The 27,892-nt window shown below is 41.2% G+C and overlaps 4 protein-coding genes and 1 long non-coding RNA gene across 6 annotated transcripts in view; 1 reads left to right on the top strand and 4 right to left on the bottom strand.

Moving 5' to 3' along the window:
* Positions 1-26: 26 nt before the first annotated feature.
* rhoab (ras homolog gene family, member Ab) lies at positions 27-4,523 on the bottom strand. The gene is made up of 5 exons (XM_062540250.1): positions 4,366-4,523; positions 2,877-3,034; positions 1,893-2,013; positions 1,141-1,271; positions 27-947 (listed from the first exon to the last, which is right to left on the bottom strand). Exons 2-5 carry the CDS (start codon positions 3,030-3,032, stop codon positions 774-776), a joined length of 582 nt encoding a protein of 193 aa, XP_062396234.1. The 5' UTR covers positions 3,033-3,034; positions 4,366-4,523; the 3' UTR covers positions 27-773.
* Positions 4,524-6,552: 2,029 nt separating this feature from the next.
* tmem115 (transmembrane protein 115) lies at positions 6,553-10,954 on the bottom strand. Its single transcript, XM_062540248.1, has 2 exons — positions 8,780-10,954; positions 6,553-8,364 (listed from the first exon to the last, which is right to left on the bottom strand). The coding sequence occupies exons 1-2, from the start codon at positions 9,634-9,636 to the stop codon at positions 8,139-8,141; spliced, it is 1,083 nt and encodes a 360-aa protein (XP_062396232.1). The 5' UTR covers positions 9,637-10,954; the 3' UTR covers positions 6,553-8,138.
* Positions 10,933-27,224, top strand: LOC134087052 (uncharacterized). Its single transcript, XR_009939795.1, has 3 exons — positions 10,933-11,240; positions 14,243-14,407; positions 24,852-27,224. It is a non-coding gene; the product is annotated as an uncharacterized LOC134087052 (long non-coding RNA).
* tgm2a (transglutaminase 2, C polypeptide A) lies at positions 11,242-22,920 on the bottom strand. Of its 2 annotated transcripts, XM_062540246.1 has the most exons (14): positions 22,873-22,920; positions 21,652-21,992; positions 20,602-20,781; positions 20,152-20,379; positions 19,321-19,439; positions 18,577-18,705; positions 18,098-18,275; positions 17,386-17,515; positions 16,947-17,050; positions 14,189-14,431; positions 13,515-13,790; positions 13,042-13,202; positions 12,032-12,168; positions 11,242-11,696 (listed from the first exon to the last, which is right to left on the bottom strand). In XM_062540246.1, exons 2-14 carry the CDS (start codon positions 21,881-21,883, stop codon positions 11,549-11,551), a joined length of 2,265 nt encoding a protein of 754 aa, XP_062396230.1. In that variant the 5' UTR covers positions 21,884-21,992; positions 22,873-22,920; the 3' UTR covers positions 11,242-11,548. The 2 variants fall into 2 exon arrangements, with proteins under 2 accessions (XP_062396230.1, XP_062396231.1); XM_062540247.1 differs by lacking the exon at positions 21,652-21,992 and having other exon boundaries at positions 22,873-22,909.
* LOC134087050 (CD209 antigen-like protein E) overlaps positions 27,159-27,892 on the bottom strand; it is a 48,509-nt gene continuing 47,775 nt past the window's right edge. Inside the window, exon 7 of the mRNA XM_062540249.1 lies at positions 27,159-27,852. Within this exon, the coding sequence (XP_062396233.1) occupies positions 27,690-27,852 (163 nt within the window). The 3' untranslated portion in view covers positions 27,159-27,689. The remainder of the gene's footprint in view (positions 27,853-27,892) is intronic.

The following is a 27,892-nucleotide window of genomic DNA, read 5'->3' as shown; positions in this document are numbered from 1 at the left end:
TAATACTGTTTGGTTTAGCGCACAACTTTCACATTGTTCTGTGTAGAAAGTCATTTATTACACAAGAAAACATAGTTTACAAATGCAGCTTCCAGTCATGTCAGCAGTCACACGTGAGTATGCGCGCATTGCGTATGTACAAACTTGTATACATGCCCCTTTTTCGAACACCATTTCCTTGACTCTTTTTCACCAGTTTATTTATTGTCCTCTAAATCTAAAACAAGTCTTAAAAATGATTTGTACATACAACAAACTTAAAAATAAAAATAAAATAATATCAGCCCTGTTGGTTATCAAAGACATACATTAGGACCTGCAGGGCGGAGTACTTGATTGACAGCAGGTAGGCCCGGCCCACTCCTAAGGTCACACAACAGTATTTGGCAAGTGGGCAGGGCAATGGTGTCCCAAAATCAGTTAAAGCGATAAAACTTAAGAACATAAAGAAATGTCCTAGTCCGCCTGTTGCTTAAATACTGATGAAAGCGCCCATGTCCTCACAAATTAATTTTTTTTCTCTTTAACAGGTTCTATATTCAGGGAGTTTGGCAGCTCCGAGGGAGGTGTATATGTCTATGTATGTCTCTCTGTGTGTGTGTGTGTGTGTGTGTGTGTTGGTGCGCATGTGTGTGTGCGTGTGTGTGTGTGTGTGTGTGTGGAGGCACCAAGCATCAGGTCTCCACGCACTGTGCGCTTACACACCCAGCCCTCGGCCCCACCCCCTCTCCTTGTTGCCCCCGTATCACGGGTAGAGTCCAGTAGCCATTGGCTCAAAGCAGGAGGCATTTGCTGTTCTTCTTGCCCCTGCGTGCTTGTAGCGCTGCCCTGGTGGCCATCTCAAAGACCTCCCGCACGCTGTCCTTCGTCTTCGCCGAGCACTCCATGTAACCGAACGCGCTGATTTTATTGGCCATGTCTACTCCCTCCTCTCCCTTCACGGGCTCCTATTGGTGGAAGGGAAAGGGATACAGTGGTCAAGTAATAACTTCACAAGAGTAGTCAACAATGAGGCTCAACACACACACACACACACACACAAACACACACACACACTTGACTGACCTGGGGGTGTTACCTATTAAGTTTACCACTTTTGAGTTTAATCACCATTCTGACATGTGTGTGAAGGTGTTCTACCTGTTTCATTTTGGCAAGCTCTCGACGTGTGTGTTCGTCGTTACGGAGATCTTTCTTGTTGCCAACAAGGATGATGGGAACGTTGGGGCAGAAGTGTTTCACCTCGGGCGTCCACTTTTCTGGAATGTTCTCTGTGAAGGACAAGAGTACAATAGTGGTCAGCTTTAGAGCTGTGTATTTCTTATGTTACCGTTCCAGACTACAGGGTTTACTGTGGTGTTTGTGTTTACTGCGAACATGATAGTTCAAATGTAACGCAGATGTTACTTATTCTTTCATTCAGCTATCAAGGATAGCTCCTTGAGATGTACAATCTCATTTTCAAGGGGGTCGAAGATACAGACATGGAATATTATGAGTTTCTAGCCACTGACAGAAACTTAAGGCAGAGGAACATATACATAGAACAAATACCGTAATTTCCTGACTATTAGCCGCGGCTTATACATTGATTTTTGCTAAATTTCTTCCGCTATGAGGTTAATACAGGGGGGCAGTTAATATGGGGTTAATATGGTTTTGTTTCTTTTAACTTGCATAAAACACTGTCCTGCAGCTTATATGCGGGAAATTACTGTAATAAGCATGTAGCAGTGTGCTGCTAGAAGTTGAAAGTGAGGAGATGTAGGGGGGAATGAATGTGTAGTATGAGAGAGGGGAGGCCTCAGTCCAAGCAAGAATAAGAGAAACAAGAGAAATAGAACTTTAGTGTCTGCTTATGTGTGTGTGTGTGTGTGTGTGTGTGTGCTCACCCAAACTGTCTGGGCTGTCTATGGAAAAGCACATGAGGATGACGTCAGTGTCAGGATAGGACAGGGGGCGGAGCCTATCGTAGTCTTCCTGTCCAGCTGTGTCCCACAAAGCCAGTTCCACCTTAAAGAAACACGAGCACAAACACACACACAGCTCAGTTTCTGACATGAGCTGACAAAAAATCTCTTCTTCAACAGGTCAATTTGTCTGTCTTCAGGTCAGTGTGTCGTCAACATCAACACTATCCTGCACTGAACAGCTGGTAGTCACTAGCTATGAGCTAACCTCCTGGAGGCGTCATAGCCTACTTATCTGTCCATCAAAAGGGGTTCAGAGGGACAAACTACAAACTGACTCCAACCAAACTCAATGCTCAAAGTCAAAACAGCCAGTCCTGACTACTCCATAAAACCGCACTTGGGTTTCTTTTTCTAGGGTGCTATCGAGGACACACTCACGTGAGTCCCCTACCATGAAGAGCCAGCAGAGACTCAAGAGGTCCTGCTGAAATGGGAACACGGAGCTAAATGAGGAGTCTAAACTAGGGCGAAAGTGTAAAAGCGAGACTTAATTTAACTAGTAGGATAGGGAGGCATGAGGGTACTCGAGGCCATCTCACTAGTTTCAAGATGGTTGGCTTATTTTTTTTGTATTATTATTTTTTAAGTTAAGGGGTCAAGATAGGCAAGGCCATTTTCTATATCTTTGCATTTTCCTTATCTGATATATTTCAAATCAGTTGTCACTAAGGTGGTGGTGTGGGCAACATAGCTATGCTTACTAGAGCATTGATGAACCATTATCCACACAATTAAATCAGAATCATTGAGCACAACAAACACTACCTTGGCCTTTCACCTGCTTAACATTATGCTACTACCAAGAGGAAATCACTATTAAACTGCATTGCAAACCCATGCTCCAACACTCTTTTTTTGTTTGTTTGTTTGGGTTTTTTTGGGAGGGGGGGGGGGTGTTCTTACCTGTTTGGTATCCACTTCAATATCAGCTACATAATTCTCAAATACTGTGGGGACGTAGACCTCTGGGAACTGGTCTTTACTGAACACGATCAGTAGACAGGTCTTTCCACAGGCTCCATCTCCAACAATCACCAGCTTCTTACGTATTGCTGCCATGCCTGTATGAAGAGACAGCCAGTTAATCACTGGGCACTGGAAGGACAACACATAAAATAAACTATGTATGATGTGTATTAAGGTGCTTATAGACTGATGTACACGCAAGTTAAAACAGAAACTAATATAGAAAATTGATTTCCTTGGAGTCATAATTGAAAACCATATTGAAAAGCAACCATGAAATAAATGCAATTGCACTAATGCCACAACAGCTGATCTGTCGTGAGGTAAACGTCAGAGGGGCTACCTACTGTATGTAAAATCCAATCCTACCCTATACTAAAGCAAAATGTTGGGGTGAATTATCATCGTAGCTTATCCTCCCAAATAAGATGGCGTCATTGCAGCAACAGATGTCTTGTAGCCTACACGGTGAGGGTTCAAGCTTCTCTAGCTATTAAGCCTAACGTCAAATGCAGTGAAGAGGGGAAGTACTAGTAGGATGCCCACAGCTCATCATCACTTTGGAGTTGATCCCTTAAAATATTACTGATTCGATCTTTGGAACAACTATCAGTGCACGTTCACATCGAAAATGACACTCTGAGCATCCCCACCGACTTCTATCTCAACATCATGATACGCATTGAACTTTACAGTCATGCAACAAACACATCAATCAACCTCACATCAATCAATCGTAACTGCTTCATACTCTTTCTGTTTCGTGCTGTATTCAATAATACTGTTTGTACACAGCTTAATGCTAGCTTCCTATTAAGGCAATAGATAGTTCGTGTTGGCGTACTTGGGTCATATCCTGCCTACAGCACGAAATTCAGTTGACTGAATCGCTTTGCTGTCTAACGTTAACAAAGTTACATCGGTGAATCTGTAATTTCTACTCTGTCTATTTAATGTTTACTATCTAAATAGCTTCCTAACTTCATAAAAGTAAACTGGTTGTCTAACGTTGGCTATTCAACTTATGGTCGGAGGCATGAGGTAAAAGTTGACAGCACTGTACTCCTTTTGTCTCAGTTTGATACATAAAACTGTCACATAGATGCTGGGTAGGTTAAATAAATGTGAGACTCTAGAGTTAAACTGACAAGTAAGCGTTCAACCTCCCAATCGAGATGTCCAAGAGATCGCAATGAATTGGCTTTTCAACGCTTTGTTGGTAGACGAAGTGCGGAAGCTGATATCGATGTGAGACTCGCTGGAGGTAAGTAGCTATGCTAGCTCGCTAACTATAGCGCTGAAAATGCATTAGCCCATGAATAACTTTTGTATTGGGCAATTTCAGTTACTTGCCCCCACAGTTCTAAGTACTTTATTCACATTTTAAGTAACTGAAATAATATTTCACCCGTCATTAGAGTCCTACCTGCAATTTAGGTGGCTGGCGAATGTTTTCCAGTAGTCGTTAAATGCCGACTCCCGTCTCCTCCTCAATCCGATACAATGAATTGCCGAGGGCGCACAAGGGGCAGGCGCAGTGAGACGGCAGGGGGGGAAGGGATGGCAGGGACGATTTCAGCCACGCCTGTGCGGGCACGTTATGAAGAGCTTCAAAGAGATAAATAGCAGTATGTGAGTTCACGGGTGATTTACAAATCACTTTCATGTACGAAGAAATCAACTCATTCAGATTAGTTTAATGAGCCACCTTGCATTTAGCCAACATAAAATAGGCTAATTCATTTTAATATGCTAACAAAGGTGCAAGTGTGTAGATTCAACACCGAGGGAATTGCCACTCATCACTAGCCCTTCGCACAGCGTGGTACAGTAAAGCTTCCAGAAGAGATGTAACAAGCATTTATGTAGCCTATGGTTTCATAAAGAATTTGCGAATTCATCAGATAGCCTATGAACGGCCACCTAGGCTACCGATTTACAAACTTAATCTAGGCTAGGCTACTCCCGGGAACATTTTTTTATTTGAAACAGGTTGCAATACGCAATGTTTATATTTGACCAGATTGAAAATGGCCATATACAAATTTAGAAAGTTACTACATCAAATTCAATTTTGAAATTACTAAATGAAAACTGGCTTTGTACTAAATGGCTCAAATGTGCCACCTAGCGGTAGATTGAGACATTACATAAATACAGCAAACAAAGACAGCTGGAACAATGTTCCCAGTCAATCTTTTGTTGATACATTTACTCAACAATTCTCCCTTAATCCCTCGATTGTCGGCTACTTTAAACATCTGCATCCTAATTTATGCAAGATATGTTATTTCATTGACGATTCAGTAGGCTAAACTATGATTATAAATTAGGGCAACACTTTTTATCCCTGCAAATAAGCCTATAATGGGCCAGCATTTCACAAGCTTTTGCAAACATTAAATTGTACTTATTTGCAAAAACAATGCAAAGTAGGTGCCATGCAAGTTGGTAGTTGATATATGCATTGCATGCATTCGGTGACAGAGCTGAAGTTTCCACGAGACAACATATTCAGAGTGCATAAAGAGTGGATTTTACATTCGGGGTATAAGAATAAATGAATCAGTTTCACTCCATTCTTGATACAAACAATTGTATATAAATTTATATATTTCTATGACCTCCAAACGGCGGTCTGATTCACACTGTCACCCTTTTGTCTTGGTTGCCGGTCTACCATCGCTGCTGACGTGAATCCTATAACAACTGACATGACAGTGGGATGCACGACAGAAATAATGGGCAAAAAATGGCAAAATATGTAAAAATAAACAGCTCTTTATCAGCCCTGTTTAGTGATACTAATTTGCTCATTGGTGCAATAAACTATGCCATTTGGTTTTGTTGGTCAACCTCCTGATAGAGCAGGGGGGTATTCCAAGTATATAGTTTAGTGACAAACCTTGGGAAGTTAACTCAGAGTGAGTGGTAAACCTCCTAATAGAAGAACTGTATGGCTTCATTTGCCAAATAAAACAATACCATAGGGCTCTCTTTGTAAGAGGTGTACCACTTACGCGTACTTGGAATTACCCCCCAGCCCCATGGACTCTCTCTGCAAAAACAAAGCCAAAAACTCTTACCACTTAAGGGAGGAGTTTACTATTAGGTTAGTACAGGGTTGTCACAAATCTGCATTCTTGAAATGCCACTATAATGCTAGTAGCCGTTCATTTAAAACTACATATGGGGGAGAGGTTTGAAAATACAGAAAGGCTCAGTGCTGTTGAACTGTACGTTTTAAATACATAGATATCTAATCTTCTAAAAGGCAATTCATAGTGTCCTTACATCATGATTCTGAGATTACAAGATTACAGACATTCTTATGCATACCTCTTATCCACCAAGATAAAAGTTGAATATTATGTAAGAGTATTGAAGAATTATGCTATGAAGCCTTGGCCTGTAAAATATATATTTTTTTTTTTAGTAAAATGTGAGTGTTTATACGGAATATATTTCAACACAGAATTGCAACATTTACATAATCGCAATGCTTTACAAACAACATAGTGCTTTAGCAGCTAAACGCAGTTGTGATATGAAATGGCGGCAGGTTGAGGCCTCAGTGCCCCCTAGTGCATGCAGCACAATAAACTCCCAGGAGTAGACTCATCATTCAGGATTTATTATTTTGTTTTGTACAGAGCAATGAAGAGACAGAGGTGCCAACCAGGAAGGAGATCCCCACCCAAAATCTCTACAGGGAGGAGAGATACAACAGAGGCTGCACCTCAAATAGTTCATCTATTCACTATATAGTCAAACTCCCCCATAACCCGCAGCTTTTTGCATAGGGGATAAAAATACAAATACTATATAGGGAAGAGAGAGATATTTGAGGGGCAGCGAAAGACTGTGGAATCTAGAGATAGTCAGTGACAGACCAAGAAAAAAAAGGACAAAGAGGAATCCAAGTCGCAGGAGAAAGTTGCCTTTGCCAACACACAAACACCCTTTCACTACACTTGCGTCCGAGTTGATGCTTTATCAAAATTAGTCCTCAATGCGTAAAACACACACAAACCCTAACCCCCACATTTAAACAAAATCCCACCAAAATGTAATATCATATGAGCTTGTGACTTAGAGACTTTTTTTCTGTAGACCTAACTCTAAGAAGCACCAGACAAATGAACAGAAACCATGAGGACAAAGTAACAAAAGAAAAACAGGCTGATCGATACAATTAGGGCATCTGAACTGGATCATTACTGTATTGCTCTCAAGCCAAGCTATTTTTTAGTGTGCATAAAAAAATGTGTTCCATAAACACCCATTACCTTCGTCTGTCAGTCTGTCACAATTATAAAATACATATGTGCGCACTTACACTCATTCACTCACACGCGCACACACACACACACACACACACAGACAGACAAACACACACACACTCACTCACTCTCAAAAGAGATGACAGCTGATCAATAACTGCATACAAGCGTGAGGCGGCATTCCCCACGACAACCACATTCCGTCGGTGTGATGCAAGACACACACTTGAATCTCCATGATGATGTATCCACAAGCAATTCCACATTGTGAAAAAGTTTGCAGGGCAAACTTACTTGTCTTTAGGAAGAGGGAAAAAGAACAATTAATCACAGACCTCTTGAAATGTGGCTACACAGTTCCAGTACAGGATTCTGGGAGGAGTCTGAGAAATCACCTGCCACCCTCTACCCCTCACGAGGACTGAGTCAAGGTGTCTGTAATCCACGAAGAACAAAAACACCGCATCAAAAATAACGAACAGAAACGTCCCATCAACCCTTTCTGCATTTATTCAGAAGAAACCAGCCCAAGGGGGGGACAAACAACTAGGGAGGATGGGGGGGACTGTCTTCTGTACAGTAATTCTTGGATTATTTTTAGTGCCACAGAAGCAAGGTATAGAGTGGAGCCACTGTACTTCTGTCAAACGTCGAAGCTGAGAAGCGTCCATTTGTGGTAAACACAAATCTGTGTATACGTGTGTGTGTGTGTGTGTGGGAAGCAGAGGTGTGTGTGAGTGTTAGTAAGTCATAAGGCTAATTACTGTACGTCAGATATGAACAGGACATGACTGGTTTATTCGGTATGTGTGTTCCATTAAACAACTGAGAATGTGTGACATGCCTTGGAGCTTTGTACGTATGTATGTATTTCCATCTGTGTGTGTGTGTGTGTGTGTGTGTGTGTGTGTGTGTGTTAGGAGTGGGAGGGGGCGTCCTCAAAGCTGATGATGCTGGACTCCTGCCCCGTGGGGCTCTGGCTGGAGCTGGTGGCAGGCGAGGAGGCATCGCGGGCGGGCAGTAGCGGGGCGTCCGTCCGCACCTCATCCTCGTCGTCGTCCTCCTCGTCCTCCATGTTGGGCCACGCGGACTGGTCTTCCACGCGCTTCAGTCGTTCGTTCAGAGCCTTCAACGCCAGTTGCCTTTGGACAGATCAAAATCAAGTATTACCTGCCTTGATGAAGACAAATACCTAGCACATGCTAATGATAAAGTACACCATATTCTGTATATTATCCAATATTTTAAGGCTAAATGGTAAAGGCAGCTCGCATCTAGCCCTGGGTTCAGAACATTGCCTACTACATACTGTAGGGTTGGAGTTAATAATTACATGGTAGTTATTCACCATATAGTGTTCTATGTACTATGTAGTCTAATCAAATCTAATCTGTGTGAATGACTGGATGTTCTGAACATAAGACCAGTGTCATCTTCACTGGGTGGTTCATAAGTAATTATGCCTTGTGCAGCCCTTCAAAGCTATAAATAGCTGCCAATGCAAACAGTAATGGCAAAACCCTAAGTGGCTGACCAGGAGGGAAGGCCTTGTCTTACCTTCTTCTCTCCGCATCCTGAGGGTCAGTGCCCGGCAAACTGATAGTAATGGAGGACGGTGCGCCCACGTCGTATCTCTTCACCATCTTCCTGCACACCTTCATCTTGACAAGCGCCGCATGGACTAAGGTGGCCACCAGCCCCACGGCCGGCTGGAGAGCCTCAGGGAAGAAGGAGGCGAAGGCAAAGTGGTCGGACATGTCGCCACGGCCCCGGCTGTGCCGCTGGTAGAAGCGCAGGTACACCCAGCCCACCAGGGCACCATAGCAACAGGCAGCCAGCGGCGCCGCCGTGTCCAGGAGCCCGGCCAGCCGCAACACGGCCAGAACCAGGAGAGCCAGCGCTGGGGCCGCCTTCAGCCGCACCTGAGGCACCCGGAGCACCGTGGTGTCCCCAGTCGTCTGCTTCAGGGCCACCAGGACCCCGCCGAGGAACCCGGGTGCACCGTAGATCCGCACCGCAAACAGGTAGTCCAGGTCAAAGGTCGCGGCATAGGTAAAGAGGTAAGAGAGGCCAGCAAGGAGGCCCGCCGAGATGTTCACCACGGCAAAGAAGATGAGCAGCTCCAGAGCTCCCCAAAGGGGCTCCAGCAGCCGGCCCGACACCATCACCGTGGCGACGTTGACCACTACTCCCCATATGTGCTGCTCAACCACAGCGTGGGTTACCAGTGTCCATACCCAGAAGTTCGGAGGAAAAAGGAAACCTGGCGTCACACCGAGGGCATAGGGAGTGTCTACCGCCCAGGATAGGAGGTAAAGTACTATTACTGTCGCGCAGATGGACTTCACTACCACACTGGTGCTGGCGAGAGCGCTCAGGAAGTGCTGTCGGGCCACAGGTAGGTAACGGTTCATTATGCCGAGTGCTGTCTTCTCGTTCGTCGCGATCAGGAACCGAGCAGACTTTGGCAAGGTGCAGTGGCAGTGTAACAGATGTCAACAGCCCCAAAGGCAACTGACGTTGACAGCAGATCTTGACATCCAAGGGGAAGAGTGGGGCTTCATTCGACAGAAAAAAAAGTGATTATTCCAAGTGTGTTTTATTTTTAGCTTGAAAGGCAAAGTTGGGATTTGACGTCACTGCACTGGCCTAACGTCACACGGCACTGGGAAGATCTTTCGACTACTTTACTACGTCTGGTACAAAATATTAAGTGGCGTTAGAAACCTTTTGCCTTCTGAGTGACCTCTACAGGAGTAGGTATCACGATTCTCACTGTGGCCTGATATTTGGTCTGGGATTGCGACACGACAGATAGCAAGATGACTTGGCCAAGTTAGTTTTTGCCACTGAATGTCTGTTTGTTATTCATCTATCACTAACTCATTACACATGGCCAACGAACCCCGCATAAGTCAAGAAAATGAAAAACTATTTACAATCAAGTGAGGACGATATTTGGACAACTACGCGACTTTTAGTTTTACTGCTGAGAAGGTGACCAACCAGATAGGTTGAAAAGGGCTTGCTAGGTTGGGTTAACCTAGCTATTCTGGCTAGCTTAACATGTTTGGGCTAATTGTCAACTTAATCGTAGCAGTCACAAAGTGTCTGAGCTGTTGGCAGCCAGCAAATCATTTACTGAAAACTAAACTGACAGATGACAACAGATTATCTTTCCTTCACTAACTACCTAGTTAATACTGCCATGCACTCCGTTAGCAAAACTTTTGTCAACCTAGCTAGACAGCTAACCTTAGCGCTGCTAGCTAGCATTGAGAGTCCACCAGCATTGAATTTGGCTAGCAAACGACTATGACACTTACGCCGACTGTAACTCTCAGAGTTCGAGTATTAAGCAAATACTCAGTATCTTACACGTATCGCCTGACTATCTAATCCCTCTCCCTTGAAAAATAGATTTGCTGCCAAGTCTTAGCGTCATATACTCCCCAATGTTGTTCTTCCTTTCTCGGTTTTGAGTCCACAGGTTAGCCCGAGGATTTCCAGTAGTAACAGGCCGTCAAAGCACTAGGAAACAAGATTAACTTCTTTATCAGACAGATCTCCTGAACCAGTGTTTTTCGGTCTACCTCTCTCGATACTTAAAGCGGACTTACACGTCTGTCATCTTTCATGATGTAATGTTTGTTCTTTTAAGTCCCAGGCACTCCCGTAACGTTAGGTACAGTATATTCTGCACCGTAGAGAGCAGAGTGCATACGCGAGATTTGCATACGTCATCGCATACCCAACGAACGTCAGTTTACGGTAGTGAGAAGCAGCACAGACTGACGGGAAACTGAGTGTTTTGGGATCATAACTCAACAGTAGCACACTTTTCTGTCTGACAAACACAACAAAACACGGCAGGCTGTTGCGAGTTCGACTAAAGTTTGTGGAAAGCAAAGCTTTTGCAGTATGAATATTGTGCAAGCTCCCGCGAGTGTACAGTAGGCTATTCCGAGCGTCAAGTTTAGCTACCTTGTAGGTCTACAAGTCCAGGACAAAAAGCCAGGTAGGTTATAGAAAACACAACATGCATTTAATATGTCATAGGCCTACATACATTTTTATTGAAAGACAAGACTAGGCTAAGCTACTAATCATAGGCTATGACAATATAACTATAGCCTATGAAATTAGCCTAGACCCTGTGTTTGAAATAGATAGGCCTAGCCTACTTTATTGATCCCCAAGGGGAAATTCAGATCCAATTCAAGAAATCCCATCTGCAAAGAAGTTGTAGAAATCCTCTTCCATTCTGGTTGTACTGATAATTCAAAGTCTGATGTTCGCATATTGGAGCAATAGGCTACACACATTTTAGTCCTCTATGACAATGGTTTCAAATGCTGAGATATTACCTAATTTATCACTATTAAATGCCACAACCAGCTTGTTTCTCCCTGGTGAACTTGGTACAAATTCAAGTTTAGTTGTTGCAAACTGCTTGGGCGCCACTGTTCCAATTCTGTAGAGACAAAAAAGTAGTCTACCATTAACATATTGAGGTCTGTAGCATGCATTTCTTTGTAATTCACCCTTCAAGTCACTGACAATGTTGTGTGTAGGGCTACAATGGCTATTCATTTAATTTCACAAAATGTAACTTTCTGTGAACATCTCACACAATTGCCGTTAAGTCGTACATTTTGGGTGATGTTAGGCAATAGGCCTATACCTCCACTAGATTTAAGTGGGCTACAGAATGTCATATGGAAGTAGCCTAGGTTTATTTTGTATCATGGACTATAATACCATACATGATGAATGATTTAAACACAACTTGCACAAGTTTTCACTTACTTGTGTTCAATATTTTTTCCATCAGTCAGATGAATTCCCTTTATGGAGAAGGTACACTCGTGCAAAGGCATTGGCAGAGGATTCGGAAGTGTGATATCTGCTGTCAGCTTGTGGTTTACTTTTGGTATGCCAACAATCTGCCACAGAGAATATAAAATGTCAGGTCTGGTCTTTGCCTTGTCTCAACCTCGCATGTATTCAAAATACCTTCAGTTCAGATTATTTAAAACGAGACATGTAGGCTATTCTATGTACTTTGGATGGTGTCTGTACTGGTTGCCACGTTTTAAAAATCCAATACTCACCTAGGTTAATACTATAGCATTAATATTGTTTTTACGAAAATGAAGCATACAAAATAGAAAAAACATGTAAAGAACATGCCATGTATGCCGGAATTTTTACATAAGGGTCATTCCACCTCAATTCAACAAATGCCTTCTGCTTGACCATCTCAGATTTCCTTCAGAATTTTACCACCTAAAGAGTAACCATTTAAACTAACTTAGCCAAAATATTAGATTGGTATACCTAATACATCCAGAGAAAAACATCTTTGAACATGGTACCCCCCTTCTGATTTTTGATGAGGGCGCCAATGTGCCAAAAATCAGAAGGGGGGTACCATGTTCAAAAAAAGATTTCTCTGGATGTATTAGGTATACCAATCTAATGTTTTGGCTAAGTTAGTTTAAATGGTTACTCTTTAGATGGTAAAAGTTTGAAGCAAATCTGAGATGGTCAAGCAGAAATTTTCTCTAAAATCCGTTGAATTGAGGTGGAATGACCCATAACTATAATCACAAAAATGACACAAAATTAATAGGCTTCACTTCATTATCAAATTCAGAAGCTTGATCCCCCAAAATACCTGGAGTGTATTGTAATTAAGATGCACCAGTGAGCAATTTACAAGAAACTATCAGTGTAAAGTTGAGGCCAGACCATCACCTAGCCTTTAAATGCAACCTGGTCCATTATGTTTTTACTGCAATCAAATACGTTCTTACATTAATAATTAACTTTGGTGAATCCAGGACAATGGTCTTCATTTCCTTATAAAACTGCCTGGTTTCTGACTCAATAAGAAGAACCTTCAGCTTGATGAGCCTCTCATCTGTTATGGATGGACCATACAGGGAATATTCCACTCTGAGTGGGCTGGATGTCTCTGTAGAGGTACAAAGATGATTAGATTATATTACATTAGATTAGATTCAACTTTATTGCCATTGTGCAGAGTACAAGTACAAAGACAACGAAATGCAGTTTGCCAGAACCGACTGCAAAAAAGCAGAAGGTGCAATGTAAAAAAGATTCTAAAACATTACTAACAAAACAAACACACCGAAAGATAATTTCAGAAACAATTTAGATGTTTGAAGAAGATTTGCTTAATGTCTGTTAAACAGCTATTGACAGTGATTAATGTGCAGTTATTAAACCTCTCGCTTTTGTCATAATAGTGACAGACACAACAAACCTTGGTATGGTTCGATCTTAAGCTCAGGAACATCAGTGAATCCACACGTGTCTCCCGTTCTGCCATTGTAATGAAGCACCCGTGCATAGAACATCAATAGGAAAGTTTTAGGGACAGGTGAATTATTCCTGACAATGGCAAAGACATCAAAGTCGGTGCCGATCATGGTGGACTTTGCAATCTTTATTTTGATGTGAACCCCAGGCTCCTCGCCAGTCTCCTGGAGCTTGTTGTGGTGTTTGGCCTTTTCAAACACTTTCCTCTCCTCCTCCGAGCCTGAAACACATACACCTCCAGCATGATTTCACAGTCTCACAACCGATGCTTTTTACCTCGACGCTAAGTCTATGAGAACTGAAAACACATTAAAATACAATGTTAGTACATTTGAATATCTGGTATAACATTTGATGTATTAAACAATTATGTCTCTTTTCCCATCACAATTGATATATGAGATGTTTCCTAAAACAATAAGGCTAATTGCTTTGTTTTTACTTCAATGTTCCTTTTGTTGTAAGAGGGCACTATCCTTTTAGGAGAAACTGAATATAACAACAAAACATTACTTTAGAAAATTACTTTCATTTTCATTTTACAATACAATTGCCATGCCATGTGAAAAGCAGGAAGAGGAAACAGCCTATTCAAGCAGGGAGACATTTTGATCTTGCCTTCGGGATATTTGTAGAGGTTTGTGATGTCATGTCTTTCATCCTTGCCAACAGCTTTGGTGCTGATGTGATGGCCAACCTCTGTGGTGTTTCCACCAATCTTAACAGTCTTCCCGTTCTTCAGTCTGACCAATGTCACAACATCTGCATTGACTTCAGCGTACACAAATGGAGCGTCGTACTTCACTGTCAGTTCACCCTCTTTGATGGCTGACAAAGGTACTGGGCCACAACAAAAAACACCTGGAGAACAACCCAAATGTATTTGCTTAAATAACACAATTGACAGTGAAATTGTTTTCCCTATATTCAGGATTACCCACACATACAGTAAATACGGAATGTAGAAATAATTCATGATGCATTGCATATAAATGATCCATTATCTCCAGAAATATCCAGGGAAAAAAGTCAGTAGCCTTGACAGAACTGTTTATGATGCATTTTAAGCAATCCAATTTCATCGAAATCCATCCATAACTTTTTGAGTTATCTTGCTAACAAACAGAAAAACAGACAAACAAACCCAGACTACCACAACATCATTGAGTGCAATGTACAAACTAACTAAACAGTGTCAACAAAAAAATAACAATAACGTCAATGTTGACTGTTGAGAGATAGACAGATATTACACAGCAGCACTAGTCAGAAGTTCTTGTTAAAAGTCTGATTGCTGCAGGAAGAAAGACCCTCCTAAATCTTTCTGTGTAGCATGTGGGTAATAGGAGCTGTTGACTCGTACCACGTTTAACAAAGATGCTATGGATGTACGGGTGGCCCTCCCTTGACAGAACACCCCTAAGCTTCCTCATGTTTCTCTGATCTAAAATAGCCTCCAGAGAACTAGGGCTTAGGCCAATAATGCACCCAGCCTTTTTAAGAACTTTGTTTATTCTGTTCCTATCATCTTTTGTCAGGCTGCCGCCCAACAACCGCATACAAAAGCACAATTCCTAAAATACCATGATTAAAAACTATTTTAAAATAGGTCTGCTGATTTCAAATTACCTAGGAAAGACAATCTAGACTGGGCCTTATTGAAGATAATGCTGCTGGTTATCTTCCAGTCCTGTTTGTTGTCCACATGAACAATCAGGTATTTGTATGAGGGGACCGCCACTACCGACTGTCCTTTAATCAGGATAGGGGTGTCCTCAGCTTACCTCAGCTTTTTCCTCCTAAAAATCAATAAACTCCTTTGTCTTAAATTGATGAACTTATCACTTTTGAAATGAGTGAAGTGAGTGTGGGTATGTTTCCTCTGCTCTAATCTTTTTAGTTACTTATTCCTCTCCATATGTTCCTGTATGTGCTTAGTATATGTTGCATATCCAGTGATATGGTGTTATAAATGAAAAGTATCTAGAGAAAGCTAAACACTTTATACAGTTTAGTATCGTAATATTTTATCCCATATCGTCAATACAGCAGTGGCAAGTATCAGTATATCTATATTTATTTATTTTGTATATTTTTTTTCTAATAACATTTTCTTTTGCCCACAAGATGGCATAAGACCTCGTTCTTCCCTTGCAGAAGAAATGGAAAGGTTGTCAGTAAAACAAATTTGCCACACCAAGTTGGCTACTGAGACTCCTACATGAAACAATATATGGGACAAATACTGTAAATTTCAATACTTGTACAAAGTATGTGTTTTCACCAGTCCTAGTATCTGTAGATACCTGAGCAAAGTGCATTTTTTTTAAAACTATACAAAATAAGTTAAAAATATATATATTTGTGAGCCAATTTCAAATATATTTTTGTTATATTGGCCTGTTTGGGCATACAGAACACCAATTTATTGGAATATGTTTTAAGTGTCAATGCACCCTGATAAACCCTGAAATAGCCCCACATCATCACATACCCTTCACCATACCTAGATATTGGCATGGTTTTATTTCAGTTAGCCTATTAGCTGGTTTCATTCTCATTGAGCTCAGTGCAAATCGGCCCCTTCTGGTCCCAACATGACTGTGCACCAGTGCACAAAGCAAGGTCCATAAAGACATGGATGACAAAGTTTGTTGTGGATGAACTTGACTGGCCTGCACAGAATCCTGACCTCAATCCAATAGAACACATTTGGGATGAATTACAGCGCAGACTGAGAGCCAGTCACCTCGACCAACATCAGTGTGTGACCTCACAAATGCACCTCTGAAAGAATGGTCAAAAATTCCCATAAACACATTCCTAAACTTTGTGGAAAGCCTTCCCAGAACAGTTGAAGCTGATATAACTGCAAATCATTTTAAACCCCTTGGATTAAGAATGGGAGGTGACTGAAGTTCATGTGTGAGTCAAGGCAGGTTAGCGAATACTTTTGGCAATATGGTGTGTATATATAGGGCCAATTTTATAGAAATATATTTTAAATATATTTGTTGTGCATGGGACATAGGGTACAGAAGATAAAGGGAGGGAGGGGACTGATGTCTGTCTCCATCTAGTATTCTCCAGTTCGGATACAAAACCCTCTAAACTCCACTTACATCAAAAATGAGATAACAATGGAGAGTGAATGCTCTCCACACATAGTGTACGTTGATCAAAAAATGTGACTGAAAAACCCACAAATTGTCGATTTCTGATGAAAAAAATGGTAAGGTGTATTTAGAGGGTTTTGCATCTGAACTTTTCAATTATAACATGACTATGTGGGCAACCGCTGAGGAACACAGAGTCAAAGAGAACCTCCATATCATCAGATACGCCCTTAAACTTAGACCTGATATGAGAACATTACCATCGCTCCGCTCTTGTGGAGTTGGGTCACTTGCTTGCCAGCCTCCAAAACCCTCTTTCAGATCAGGGCGAGCCATCCAGCTGTCTATCCAGACATGGAAGTTCCTGTAGACACAGTTGCACAGCACAGAATATAAGTCTCTAACTGTAACACAACTGGCAAAGCTATAACAACAAGCCGAACCACTAGAATAAGGCGCTAATGCTACTAATGTGTCTGATACCTAAACTACACACATCAATGTAAACAGCATTTGATATGCTGTATGCTGATGCCTTGACTTTATTTTGGGGTTGACAGTAAGGCCTACAGTAAAGTCCCATAGACAGTGCTGTACACACCATTTTAGTCCATACTTTGTGACAGTAGTCTATAGTGAATGATTACCTCATAAAATGGCAGCGAATATAATGTTTGTATTTACAAACTATAGGCTTACCATATGGAGTCATCACCAATGTCTTCAGAATTTTCGTCAAACAAGTATTCAATCACCAGGTTCGAGTCGGTGTCGTGGGCTGATCCATAGTTAGTGATCACTCGGCATGGAATGCCCAGGGCTCTGGAAACTTAATTCAGAAGCATAATAAATGCCATATTACCAGGGCTTAGTACCAAGTTCTCAGGCACTGTGTCTTATTTCTGCCATAGGTCAGGCCATTAAAGATTTGAAAAAATATTATTATATTTTATAACTGTATATCTTGTAACTGTGTTTAGCTCCATTTCTTGTGTGTGGTGTGGACATTTTCCTTGTCCTGAGCCCTGTATTATACTTCTGCTGCCAAAGTCAACGGGATATTTTGTCCCAATGATATAGAGCTGTGATAGCATCACAGTGCTTATGACAGGGCTCAGGAAACTGCATTGTCAATGTTACACCACCAAACCTAGTTCACTGGATCTACCAAACCTAGTTCATTTGATCCTAAAATAAGAGATTGTATGAACGTCACAATCTCTACTGTTTCCAGTCTTCACTTTCGACATGAAGTTTGCAGTGTTTGCAGTGCAGCTCATATAGGCGGCTGCATTAACACATTAGTAATATCAAACGGCCTTCACACTATTGCAAGTAATGTAACGCACACACACACACACACACACACACACACACAGCACTGTAAAAGCAATGATTAAGATACCATTACCTGCACAGGCCATAGCGGCAAACACCCAGCACTGCCCGTAGCGCACTGGCTTGCACTCGCTATCATTCCACTGGCGGAGAATGTCGCCGCTACCGGTCCAGAACGTGGGCTTGACTCCTCCAGTGTAATCCCCTGACCAGTTCCCCATGAGCACTCCTCTGTCATCAGAGCTGTTAATCTGGACAGGTGAGGGAACATAGGAACAAGTTAATGACATTGGCTCCGCTTTTATTTATGGAAATGATAATGTGTCTTTAGGGCACATGACCGGTGTAGATATAGGACTAGGAGAACCACTCTGGATCTAAGGACAACTTAGGGTCTATTTTTGGATGATGATAATGAGTGTAAACTTTCGTTGGAGACTAAAAAGATGTTAAAAATATTGAACCATAAGAAAGTTGACCAGCCTAAAAGGAAGTAACAATACATTTTCTAATCAATCACATGCCCCAGATATCTTCCTTAGGTTTGCCTACCATTGCACTCAACACACGTGTCACATAGACAGGGTTCCTTCTGGCTGAGCAGTCCTGATCGGCATCATGGATAAACTTTGGGTTTTCATCCAGGATCCTCAGACAGATGTCCAAAATGCCAGGCTCAAACTGCAACATTTGAGATTATGCAGTTAAACAAATAAAACATATTTTCCCCCTTGCAAACAGATCTTGGTCCAGTAGGTTCATAATGTATTCATTTATTTCTATTGTCATTTAATTATTAAAGCGAAACAATTTACGTAGGAATCCCCCTTTTCGTCCTTTATTAATGGGGTACTCATTTAGTGCTAAGGACGTATAGGGTACTCATGTAGTGCAAGGGCGTACCCAGTGTGTCTAAAACCAAGGAAAAGGGTCATGCTCCTATGTACGATTAAGTTACACAGTGCAATACAATAGTTTTACCCAAAATTAGAAAGTTGCTAGGTCGGTAATCACATACAGAGGGCCGCTCAAGACATGTTATGACATTATGTGCCATCAAAATTATTTTGGAAACATTATGTTGAGGTCAAAAAAACGGTACCTTTAATAAATTAACTTTCCTTTTTTGTCTAGATGTGAATAATGGCATCTAGGCTTTATGTCAAATAATGTGGCATGTAATTATCATAAATGCAGTTAGTGAGGCTTCTTTAAAAAACATTTTAATGCATATCTGAGAGACCATTGTAAGTATTGTTGTAACGCCTAATGCATGGTAGGGGTAATAGGGCTTACCTGGCCAAAGGTCCATGGCAGCTCCTGGAAGCGTGGAGGTGTTCCCCGGAAAATAACGCCATCCTGACACAGGACATACTCATTTCTCTCCTCTGCGTTCTCCATGTACACAGCATCTCCTGTTTCAATAGCAATGCAAATAATGCAGTGTTTGTGTCTGGAAGCATGCACAGGACTCTCAAAATCTGGGCACCAAGTGAGAAGGGCGACAGTGAGCGGGCATTCTTTGGCACAATGCAAAGTTAAAACGTTCTCAAAAATGTTTAAAAAGTCTATTGTATGTCGCTGTCAAGTGTCCTTTGAATGGAAGATAATAATGGATCCTCTGAAGGAAATTTGTTTAACTTATATTTTTAAAGGCAAAAGTTGTAGTTGACTGCATTTAGCAGAAGCTTTTATCCAAAGTGACATGTGCTCTGGGCAATTCCCAGCTTCCACTGTTCCACTCTTTAGCAAGGCACTTAACCCCAAGTTGCTCCAGGGACAGTGTAATCCCTTGTAATGTAGTTGACATATGTAAGTCACCTTGGACAGAACAAAGTCTCAGCTAAATATAATTCTAGAGTCCTGTGGGATTCAATCCCGGGTCAACCGATGGACAGTCAGTGATGTTACCACTACTTCACCCTGTTCATATTAGGTATTTGTGCCTGTAATGGACAGGACAGTGAAGAGTGAACAGCAAATGAGTGGGAGAGAGAAATGAGGAATGGGTTTGGGAAAGGACATCAATCGGACTCGAATCTAGGTCCCCAGCTGCACTTACGACTCCCCTACACATGGAAAAACTTTGACATTACATTTTTCATCACACTAATGCATAGCACTTACTTCTACACCAGGGGTTGAAAAGCATGATGAATTCAGCGAAGCTGACAGGGTTAATCCGGCCCATAAGGAGGGTGTACTTCCCAATTGGAGCGTCAGCAGGAGAGCTTATGGTCAGAGACAAGGTTTTCTCATCCTTGGCAGACATGGTAGCACTCCAAGTGCTCTTGTCTATTGCATCGCTCACTGTAAAAGTTACCCTCGTGCCTGACTCGCTCGATGGGATTGGACCTGTTGACAGCCATTCAATTTAAAGTGAAGGTTAAAATGGAAGGAATAAGAAGGAAAGAATTCATGTAGTAAATCATCCCAAAAATATCCCAAAATAAATCACAGAATACAATTCCGCCAACTAGATTAATCCTAGATTACAGGTAAAGGTAGTTCTTCTGAACAGTCTAACCATTCAAACAAACAAACTGAGATTTGTGACCCAATCTGAGATTTGCCGACCTGTTTGTGCTGTAAGAGTGAGGGCCTTCCCAGCCTGAGGCTGAAAGCTTTGTCGGAGATGCAGCACGATTGTGAACGGCCTCCCTCTGCGTACGATTAGCCTGTCCACGCCATTCTCGTCTGTGTGGTGCTCTGTATTATTGGCCTTGGACTCCAAGTCACACCGATCGATATCCAGAGCTTCAAGAAATGCGCACACACTTAGATGGGTGAATGGATAGAAATTTGCCATTTTGAATGGACATTTTTTGTCATGGGGTTATATACAATATGCTAAATAGATTATTTTCCCTTGCCAGTTCTGTAAGTAAGTGTTAGTGACTGGAAGATAAGTTGATCAATGCAACAATATGTCACAGTGCATCACTCAGTAGGGTATTCTAGGGGTCAATTTAGTTAGCTTGCAACCTGAGAGATTCTGGGTAATGTCCAGCTTCTTCTGGATTACACTTTAAGTAAGACACCATTGCTATTCGACATTTGCCTTTTCCGTTTCAGGCCAACTTGTAATCAATACAAGCATTAGTTTGTACTAGTTTGAAATTAATACATGTTTGCTATTTGCCACATTCACACTCAAAAAAACATTATTGTGAAAGTGATTTGCATTAAGATTCAATATTAAACGTTCCTCTATTATTACATGTTATTAATCACGTTATTGCAGCGATAAATTCTATAACATGTTCAGTACTGTTGTGTTTACAGCTACATCTGAGTGTGGGTGTGTGTATGTGTGTGTTGTAAGTGTATGTGTAAGTGTGTGCATTTTGTTTGTGTGAGAGAGAGAGATCGCGAATGAGAGAGAGTAAGTGTTTTGAAAGCATATGTGTAAGCGTGTGTCTCTGTGTGCAAGACACAGAGACAGAGAGTCTCTGTGTGTGTGTGTGTGTGTGTGTGTGTGTGTGTGTGTGTGTGTGTGTGTGTGTGTGTGTGTGACTGTTTCAGGTGTTCATCAGCGTGGTTGAGCATAATTGTTACTGAGCGTGCATGTCCAGGCCTTGACTCTGTGATGATGTCGCTTGTCTGACAGCAGCAGCAGAAACATACTGTGGCTAGGGTGGCTGGGCTCTGTAATAACTGTCCGGCTGTTACTGATGAATTGTCTGTTGTACAAGTTCTGGATGGAGGGGAGCCCACATCCACTGATGCGCTGAGCTGTCTGCACAACTCTCTGTACTTTGTGGTTGATGGATGTGCAGCTCCCAAACCATGCCATGACGCCTCTAGTCACGGTGGCCCTGCAGAAGGCCTGGAGGGTTTTGGACCTCATGCCAAACATCGTCAGGCGTCTGAGGCGATTGAGAGGCGTTGTGCTTTCAATGTAGCTGCTGATGCTCTCTACAGTGGAACCATCGATGGTGATGGAGTCCAGCTTCTTTTCTTTTCTCCTGTAGTTAACAATCAGCTATTTGGTCGTGCTGACATTGAGAAAGAGGATGTTCTCCTGGCACCATTGTGTCAAATTTTTGACCTCTCTCCTAAAGGTCGTCTTGTCATTGTAGTAATAACAATGAATGTGATTTAGCATGCACCTTACTACTTGTCATGTCACTGAATGTCTAATGACTTATCACCTCAGCTTAGATGCGTGAGAATGAAAGCCCTGGTTTATTAATAGTTATTTAACACCTGTCTCCAAATACCTTGAAACCTGTGCTTTTAATATTCAAGGACATTGTCTTCTAGCTTGTGTCTATAAATGTCAATTTGCAAAAGGCAAAACTTGGAAGAGAGTTTTTATGAGGCCTGCATAATTTTTTCAGGAATGCTATGAATATTCTAAATGCCATTAAAGGGGAATGAGATGTGATAGTGTCTGGGGGCAGCAGTCTCAGCAGCCAGCAGAAATCTAAACTGGCGTCTGCATTCAAAGTGTTTTTGGCTGTGACGAGCAGGTTATGTGAGGTTGCATTCTGGCATTTAACCAAACTATATGGTTATATTCATCTGCAATGTCACGGCACTGGAGTTGGACAGAAATCCTGACATTGTATGTAAAACAGATGCCCTCCACAAGCAAGGCTAAACATTGGAAGCAATATTCATACATGTATTCATATGTTTGTGACAGAGCAATGAAACTGTCCTGACTGTCCTCATAGCTGTCACATATAAAAGGCGTGAACATATTTGATATCTCGAAATTCAAAAAACATTTGTTCTATGCACAGCACTTAATAAGGTCAGATACAATTAAAACTCATAACAACAAAGGAATGACAGAAGTTATAAAAGTTAGAAGACTAAAAGGACTACACATGACCATACCTTGATCCATTTTACCGGAGTGAGTTGCTGTGCTTGCTGTATGTGTGTGTGTGTGTGTGTGTGCGTGTGTCTCTTAGCTCTCTTCATATGAGTACAGCTAATTTTAGCCCACAGGACACACACCCCCGACACCCCAGCTACTGAGATCAAGTGTTTGAGTACTTTAGACAGTTCCTTTTAAAAGTTTCGATTTCACATGGAATAAGACACTGAGTTTTTGAAGATTAATGTAAGTGAATTTAATTTAGCAAATGATATATGGCCGAATGTTCTCTGAAGGAGCTAGGAACAAACCACGGCTGGAGAGAAAATACATTGGGGGCGGGGGGCGGAGGCGGGTTATGGGTCAGGAAATAAGGGAATCAAATGACAGCAGGGGAAGGAAAACAGAAATAAAAGGAAGAAGTTACACTGAGTGGAATACAGTTTGTGTATAAAAATGTGTGTATCTTTCGGTTTGTTTGCCATTTCCATTCTCTCGGGCCCAGGCCATCTCTGTGCAGGCTGAGTTGTCATTGGCTGATTAGTTTGATATAATCTACCGTGACATCAGCATTCAGCCCCTCCTCCTGTCCCTCAGACCACACAGATGGTGCATCTGTGCAGAACTGTGTCTGTGCTAGTGAAGGCAGTAACCCATACTACATACACTGAAGATTGGGATATCCTTGGAGTCATTCTGAGACTGTTTTGTCCTTTGATGTTAATGTAGGAATTATGGTTGGAATGCATCACCATTTGTTTTTAGTGGGTCCTCAGAAACACTAGGCTGGGTGAACCCTTCCTGACCTACCGACGAATTTGGATTTTGGAAACCTGCACATCTATCTCCCTTGCTTCCTGTCCACAAGCTTTGGATCCAATCACAAACTAGCTCTTGTGCAGTAAAAATAAAGCGCAGACTCCCCACTAATGTTCCATCTTAAAAGATTGAGCTTAGTATGATAGCCAGACTACAGAAACACTGTTTCATTGGACTGATATACCCTGACATTTAATTTCAGTGAGTATGAATGAGTAGAGTCAAGTCAAGTCAAGTCATTTTATTTATATAGCGCATTTAACGTGCACAGAGTACAACCCAAAGCGCTTCTCAAAGACAAAGACAATGCCGAACGGAGTGGCGTAGTCGCCAGCGTACCCGTGGCAACAATGAACAAACAAATTTACAAAATAACAAGACACAAGACAAAAGATGCCGGACGGAGCGGCGTAATCGCCTGCGTATCCGTTACACCAAGACATACAAAGACAGACACCAAACAAAAATTAACAAATAATAAAATAACAAAAAACACTTGTCCTAAAAGGCAAGTTGGCATGTTGGACGGAGCGGCGTAATAGGCGTTACAACAGACACAAGATAGACAGATAAACAAAAGTCAAATAAATAAAAAACAAACAAAAACAGAAAAGTCCACGTAAATGTAGTCCAATTGACTGAGATTCCTGTTAAAAAGGAAAATGTCTGGCTGGTTCACCAAACCAAATTGGTCTGGACCCTCAATGTTCACTTTTCATTTTCAAAAGGCGTTATATTGAAAACATTGAGTGAAGCGGGTATGTAAAGAGTTTAGATGCAAAACCCTTTTAAATCCACTTGACCACTTTTCTTTTCTTTTTCTGTGAAATGCATTTTTTTTTTTTTATCAGACTCTTAAAGGTTTTTGCCTACAAATTGAAATTAAATCCTCCTTGCCTCATGTTTGAAGGAAGTGGCATTTAGAGGGTTTTGCGTCTGAACTCTTCACATCTTTCTTTTAAACAAAAGTTAAATGTAGTTCGCTCAATTACAGAAAATGGATACATTTACATTTCCTTACTTCAAACAGGGGCCATACATATTTTTTCAAAGGACACAATATATCACTTAAGGCCATGATATATATCCAGAGCCTATGTATAATCTTTATCATGTTGAAAGTCTGATGATATATGACTTCACACTTTACACATGGTTTCTATTTCTGTCTTTGTAGGGGAAGGCAGTGCCTCCTGATATATGGCACGGTATGATCAGGCTACATATACCACAGGGAGATGTTTATCCAAATTGCTGACAGATATATCCATCATGGTTTGCGCCTCATCTGTGAAGCTTTTGTGTTGTTTCACTGTTCTGCATATCGTAAATCTACAAGACCTGGCATGTCCATCAGACACATAATGTAAGATTTTTCTCAAAATAATAACATATAATTTATAAACTAACTTAAACTTAAATGATAGCCTATGCAAATATATAGAATTCTCGAATGAGGTTTGTGATTCTAAAGATGATGCTTTATCTGAGTGAAAGGAACATCACCAGTCTCAGAAGGTTTTTTTGTGATCATTAGACGTAAAGTCAGATGTAAAAAAATAAACTTGCTGAAACAACTTGTATCGCTACACAAAGACCTGCAAAAAGATTATGGTTATGGTTATTGTTATTTAGCAGACGCTTTTGTCCAAAGTGAATATTATATTATAAACGCTTTTGAAGATGGCTCCAGAAGTAATGCCTGTATGATCCATAGCCTGAGGATAATGTGTGTCAAGTACGTCTGGTGATGTTCTAACAAAATTTGTGACCTGTGAAAATTTTGTGTCACTTCAGTTAAAATAGAGCAAATGACAGGGTCCAAGCATTTGAAGCTTTTATACTTTAGGACGAACTGATTTACAGCTTTTGTGACTATCATTGACATGCTGCTCTGGCATTGCAAACCCCTTCTATTTTTAGAGCAGATCAATTAGAAAGGCAGATGGCTGCAAAGATCAAAATGACATATTACTTCAGAAGCTACCTAACCCTACTTGAGATAAGAGCAACAAAACCCCAAATAGATTATTATAGCACCACCCACAGGTGCAGTTCATCAGGTGAAGGTTATTCACAGATAACCTGAAATGGGAAGTAGGCCTACCTCCCGTCATAGATAAACCCTCAACTTTTATCAAGCAGGCGCTGCACACACTCTTAAAACGAAAACTTGTCCCTATATGGACACAGAAATGTGTTAAATACAACGCACGTTGTATTATTTTCAATAAATAACAAAAGCAATGTGTTGAAAATAACACAAACTGTGTTGTCCCTATCTGGACACAGAGATGTGTTAAGTAGGGTTCAGACCAAAGATTCCCGACAAGACGAGACGAGCCGCGACGTTCTAAAACCTTGTGACTGCGACTCAATTAATGCTCGCAACTACGTATAACTTGCAACTACGTATAACTTCTAATTCACACTGCTGCAACTCCGTCTCGTCGCGTCGGGAAACTTTGGTGTGAATTGGGCTTTTTTGGGCAGAGAGGTATGTTTTTAGTTTTTTGGACTAGCTATCATGTTGATTGCAACAGACTTAAAAACTGTTTTATAAATCAATCTATCAATCAATTGTTAAACCAACTAATGAAAACCCAGTGCCATATGTATCAGGGTTGCAAGTTTTCATGACCTTGTTTTTGAGTATTGTATGTTCATGTGGTTGTTTTTTTGCTATTCATGTATGCTTTATCTCATTTCATGTGTGTTTATGTCATTTGTATTATGTCGCTCCATCCAGCATCTTTTGTCTTCTGTCTTCTTGTTATTTTGTAAATTTGTTTGTTCATGTCTTGATGTCACGGGTAGGCTACATTGGCGACTATGCCTCTCCGTTCAGCATTGTCTTATGTATCAGTCTTGTGAAGCGCTTTGGGTTGCACTCTGCATGTTAAATGCACTATTCAAATAAAAATGTCTTGACTAGACTATATTTAGTCAATGAAAGGGAATGTTATAGCACAATATGTAGGCTAAACATGTCCTGTCCTGTTACATGTCCTTTAGTTACGCAAGACGTGTGAGGAAAGGGAGAGGGAAAGAGAGGGCAAGAGAGGGATATAACTGATTATTGCTGAAGAAGAGGAGACACCTGACTGGTGACTGGTGCATGCATAACCTGCATTTGTTCCATGATAATAATGACTAATAAATCAACTCCATAAGACAAGTTTAACCATCAATTCCTCGAGATCATCACATTATAGGCCTACATATTTATTAATTTAGCAGACGCTTCTATCCAAAGCCACTTACATAAAGCAAGTACATTATAAGGGTCATTGTCCGCGAAGCAACTTAGGGTGACCAGACGTCCCGGCCTGTCAGGACTCTATCATGTCCCGGTTTACACCAACTATTAAAGTGTGGCTTTATTATAGCCCGATCATTACCTAAACCCATGTAGAAACTATAACATACATATAGTACTGTAGTATATAGTCAACGTATGATTTCGATAATGTGTGTGTGTGTGTGTGTGTGTGTGCGTCAGTAAATCGCAACAGTCTGCATAATCTTTGCAGAAAACATTAGGCTACATTGTTTCAATGACTCATTTAACGGCTAGGCCACGCTACGACAATGCTGAAGTGAAAGTCATCATTCTCAATAACCTATGGCTGAGTTTTGTTTTCAAATGTTTTCATGCATAGCCTATCTGGTTAATGGGTGAGGAATGTTTAGGAGACAGACATGCACGTGTGTTTTAGGAATAGTGCAGGCCCAAATCTCTTTCTAATGCATTTAAATAGCATTATTTAAGTTTTTTTCTGACATGCCGCATAGGTTCATGTTAAATTTGTCCAGGTTTTAGTTCAGAGAAATCTGGTCACCCTAAGTCAAGTGCCCTGTTCAAGGTCAACAGTGAGAGCCAGGAATTCCACCACTACGCTACCACAATAAAGCACAATTACTTGTCACTGCAAAGCTGTACATGCATAACTCTCTAGATTATGACATGTTACATACGCATTTTTATAAATCGTAGCATACATTTTTAAGACATTTAGTTCCATTTTTTAAGAATACATTCCTTGATGTGTTTCTGACAAATGAAAGAATGCTTGGTGCTACATGGGTAGTCATGCCATGTGGTGGTGGGGTTTGCATTTCTCAGAAATAGAACACAGTTCTCTTCGTTGTCATTTGGTTGTCCAGGCACCCAGAATCTGAAACAAAGGCAAAACAGTCTTACTTCCTATTCAAATA

The sequence above is a fragment of the Sardina pilchardus genome, chromosome 7 (assembly GCF_963854185.1).
Source record: "Sardina pilchardus chromosome 7, fSarPil1.1, whole genome shotgun sequence".
NCBI classification, from domain to species: domain Eukaryota; kingdom Metazoa; phylum Chordata; class Actinopteri; order Clupeiformes; family Clupeidae; genus Sardina; species Sardina pilchardus.
This window is presented reverse-complemented; position numbering and strand designations above follow the sequence as displayed.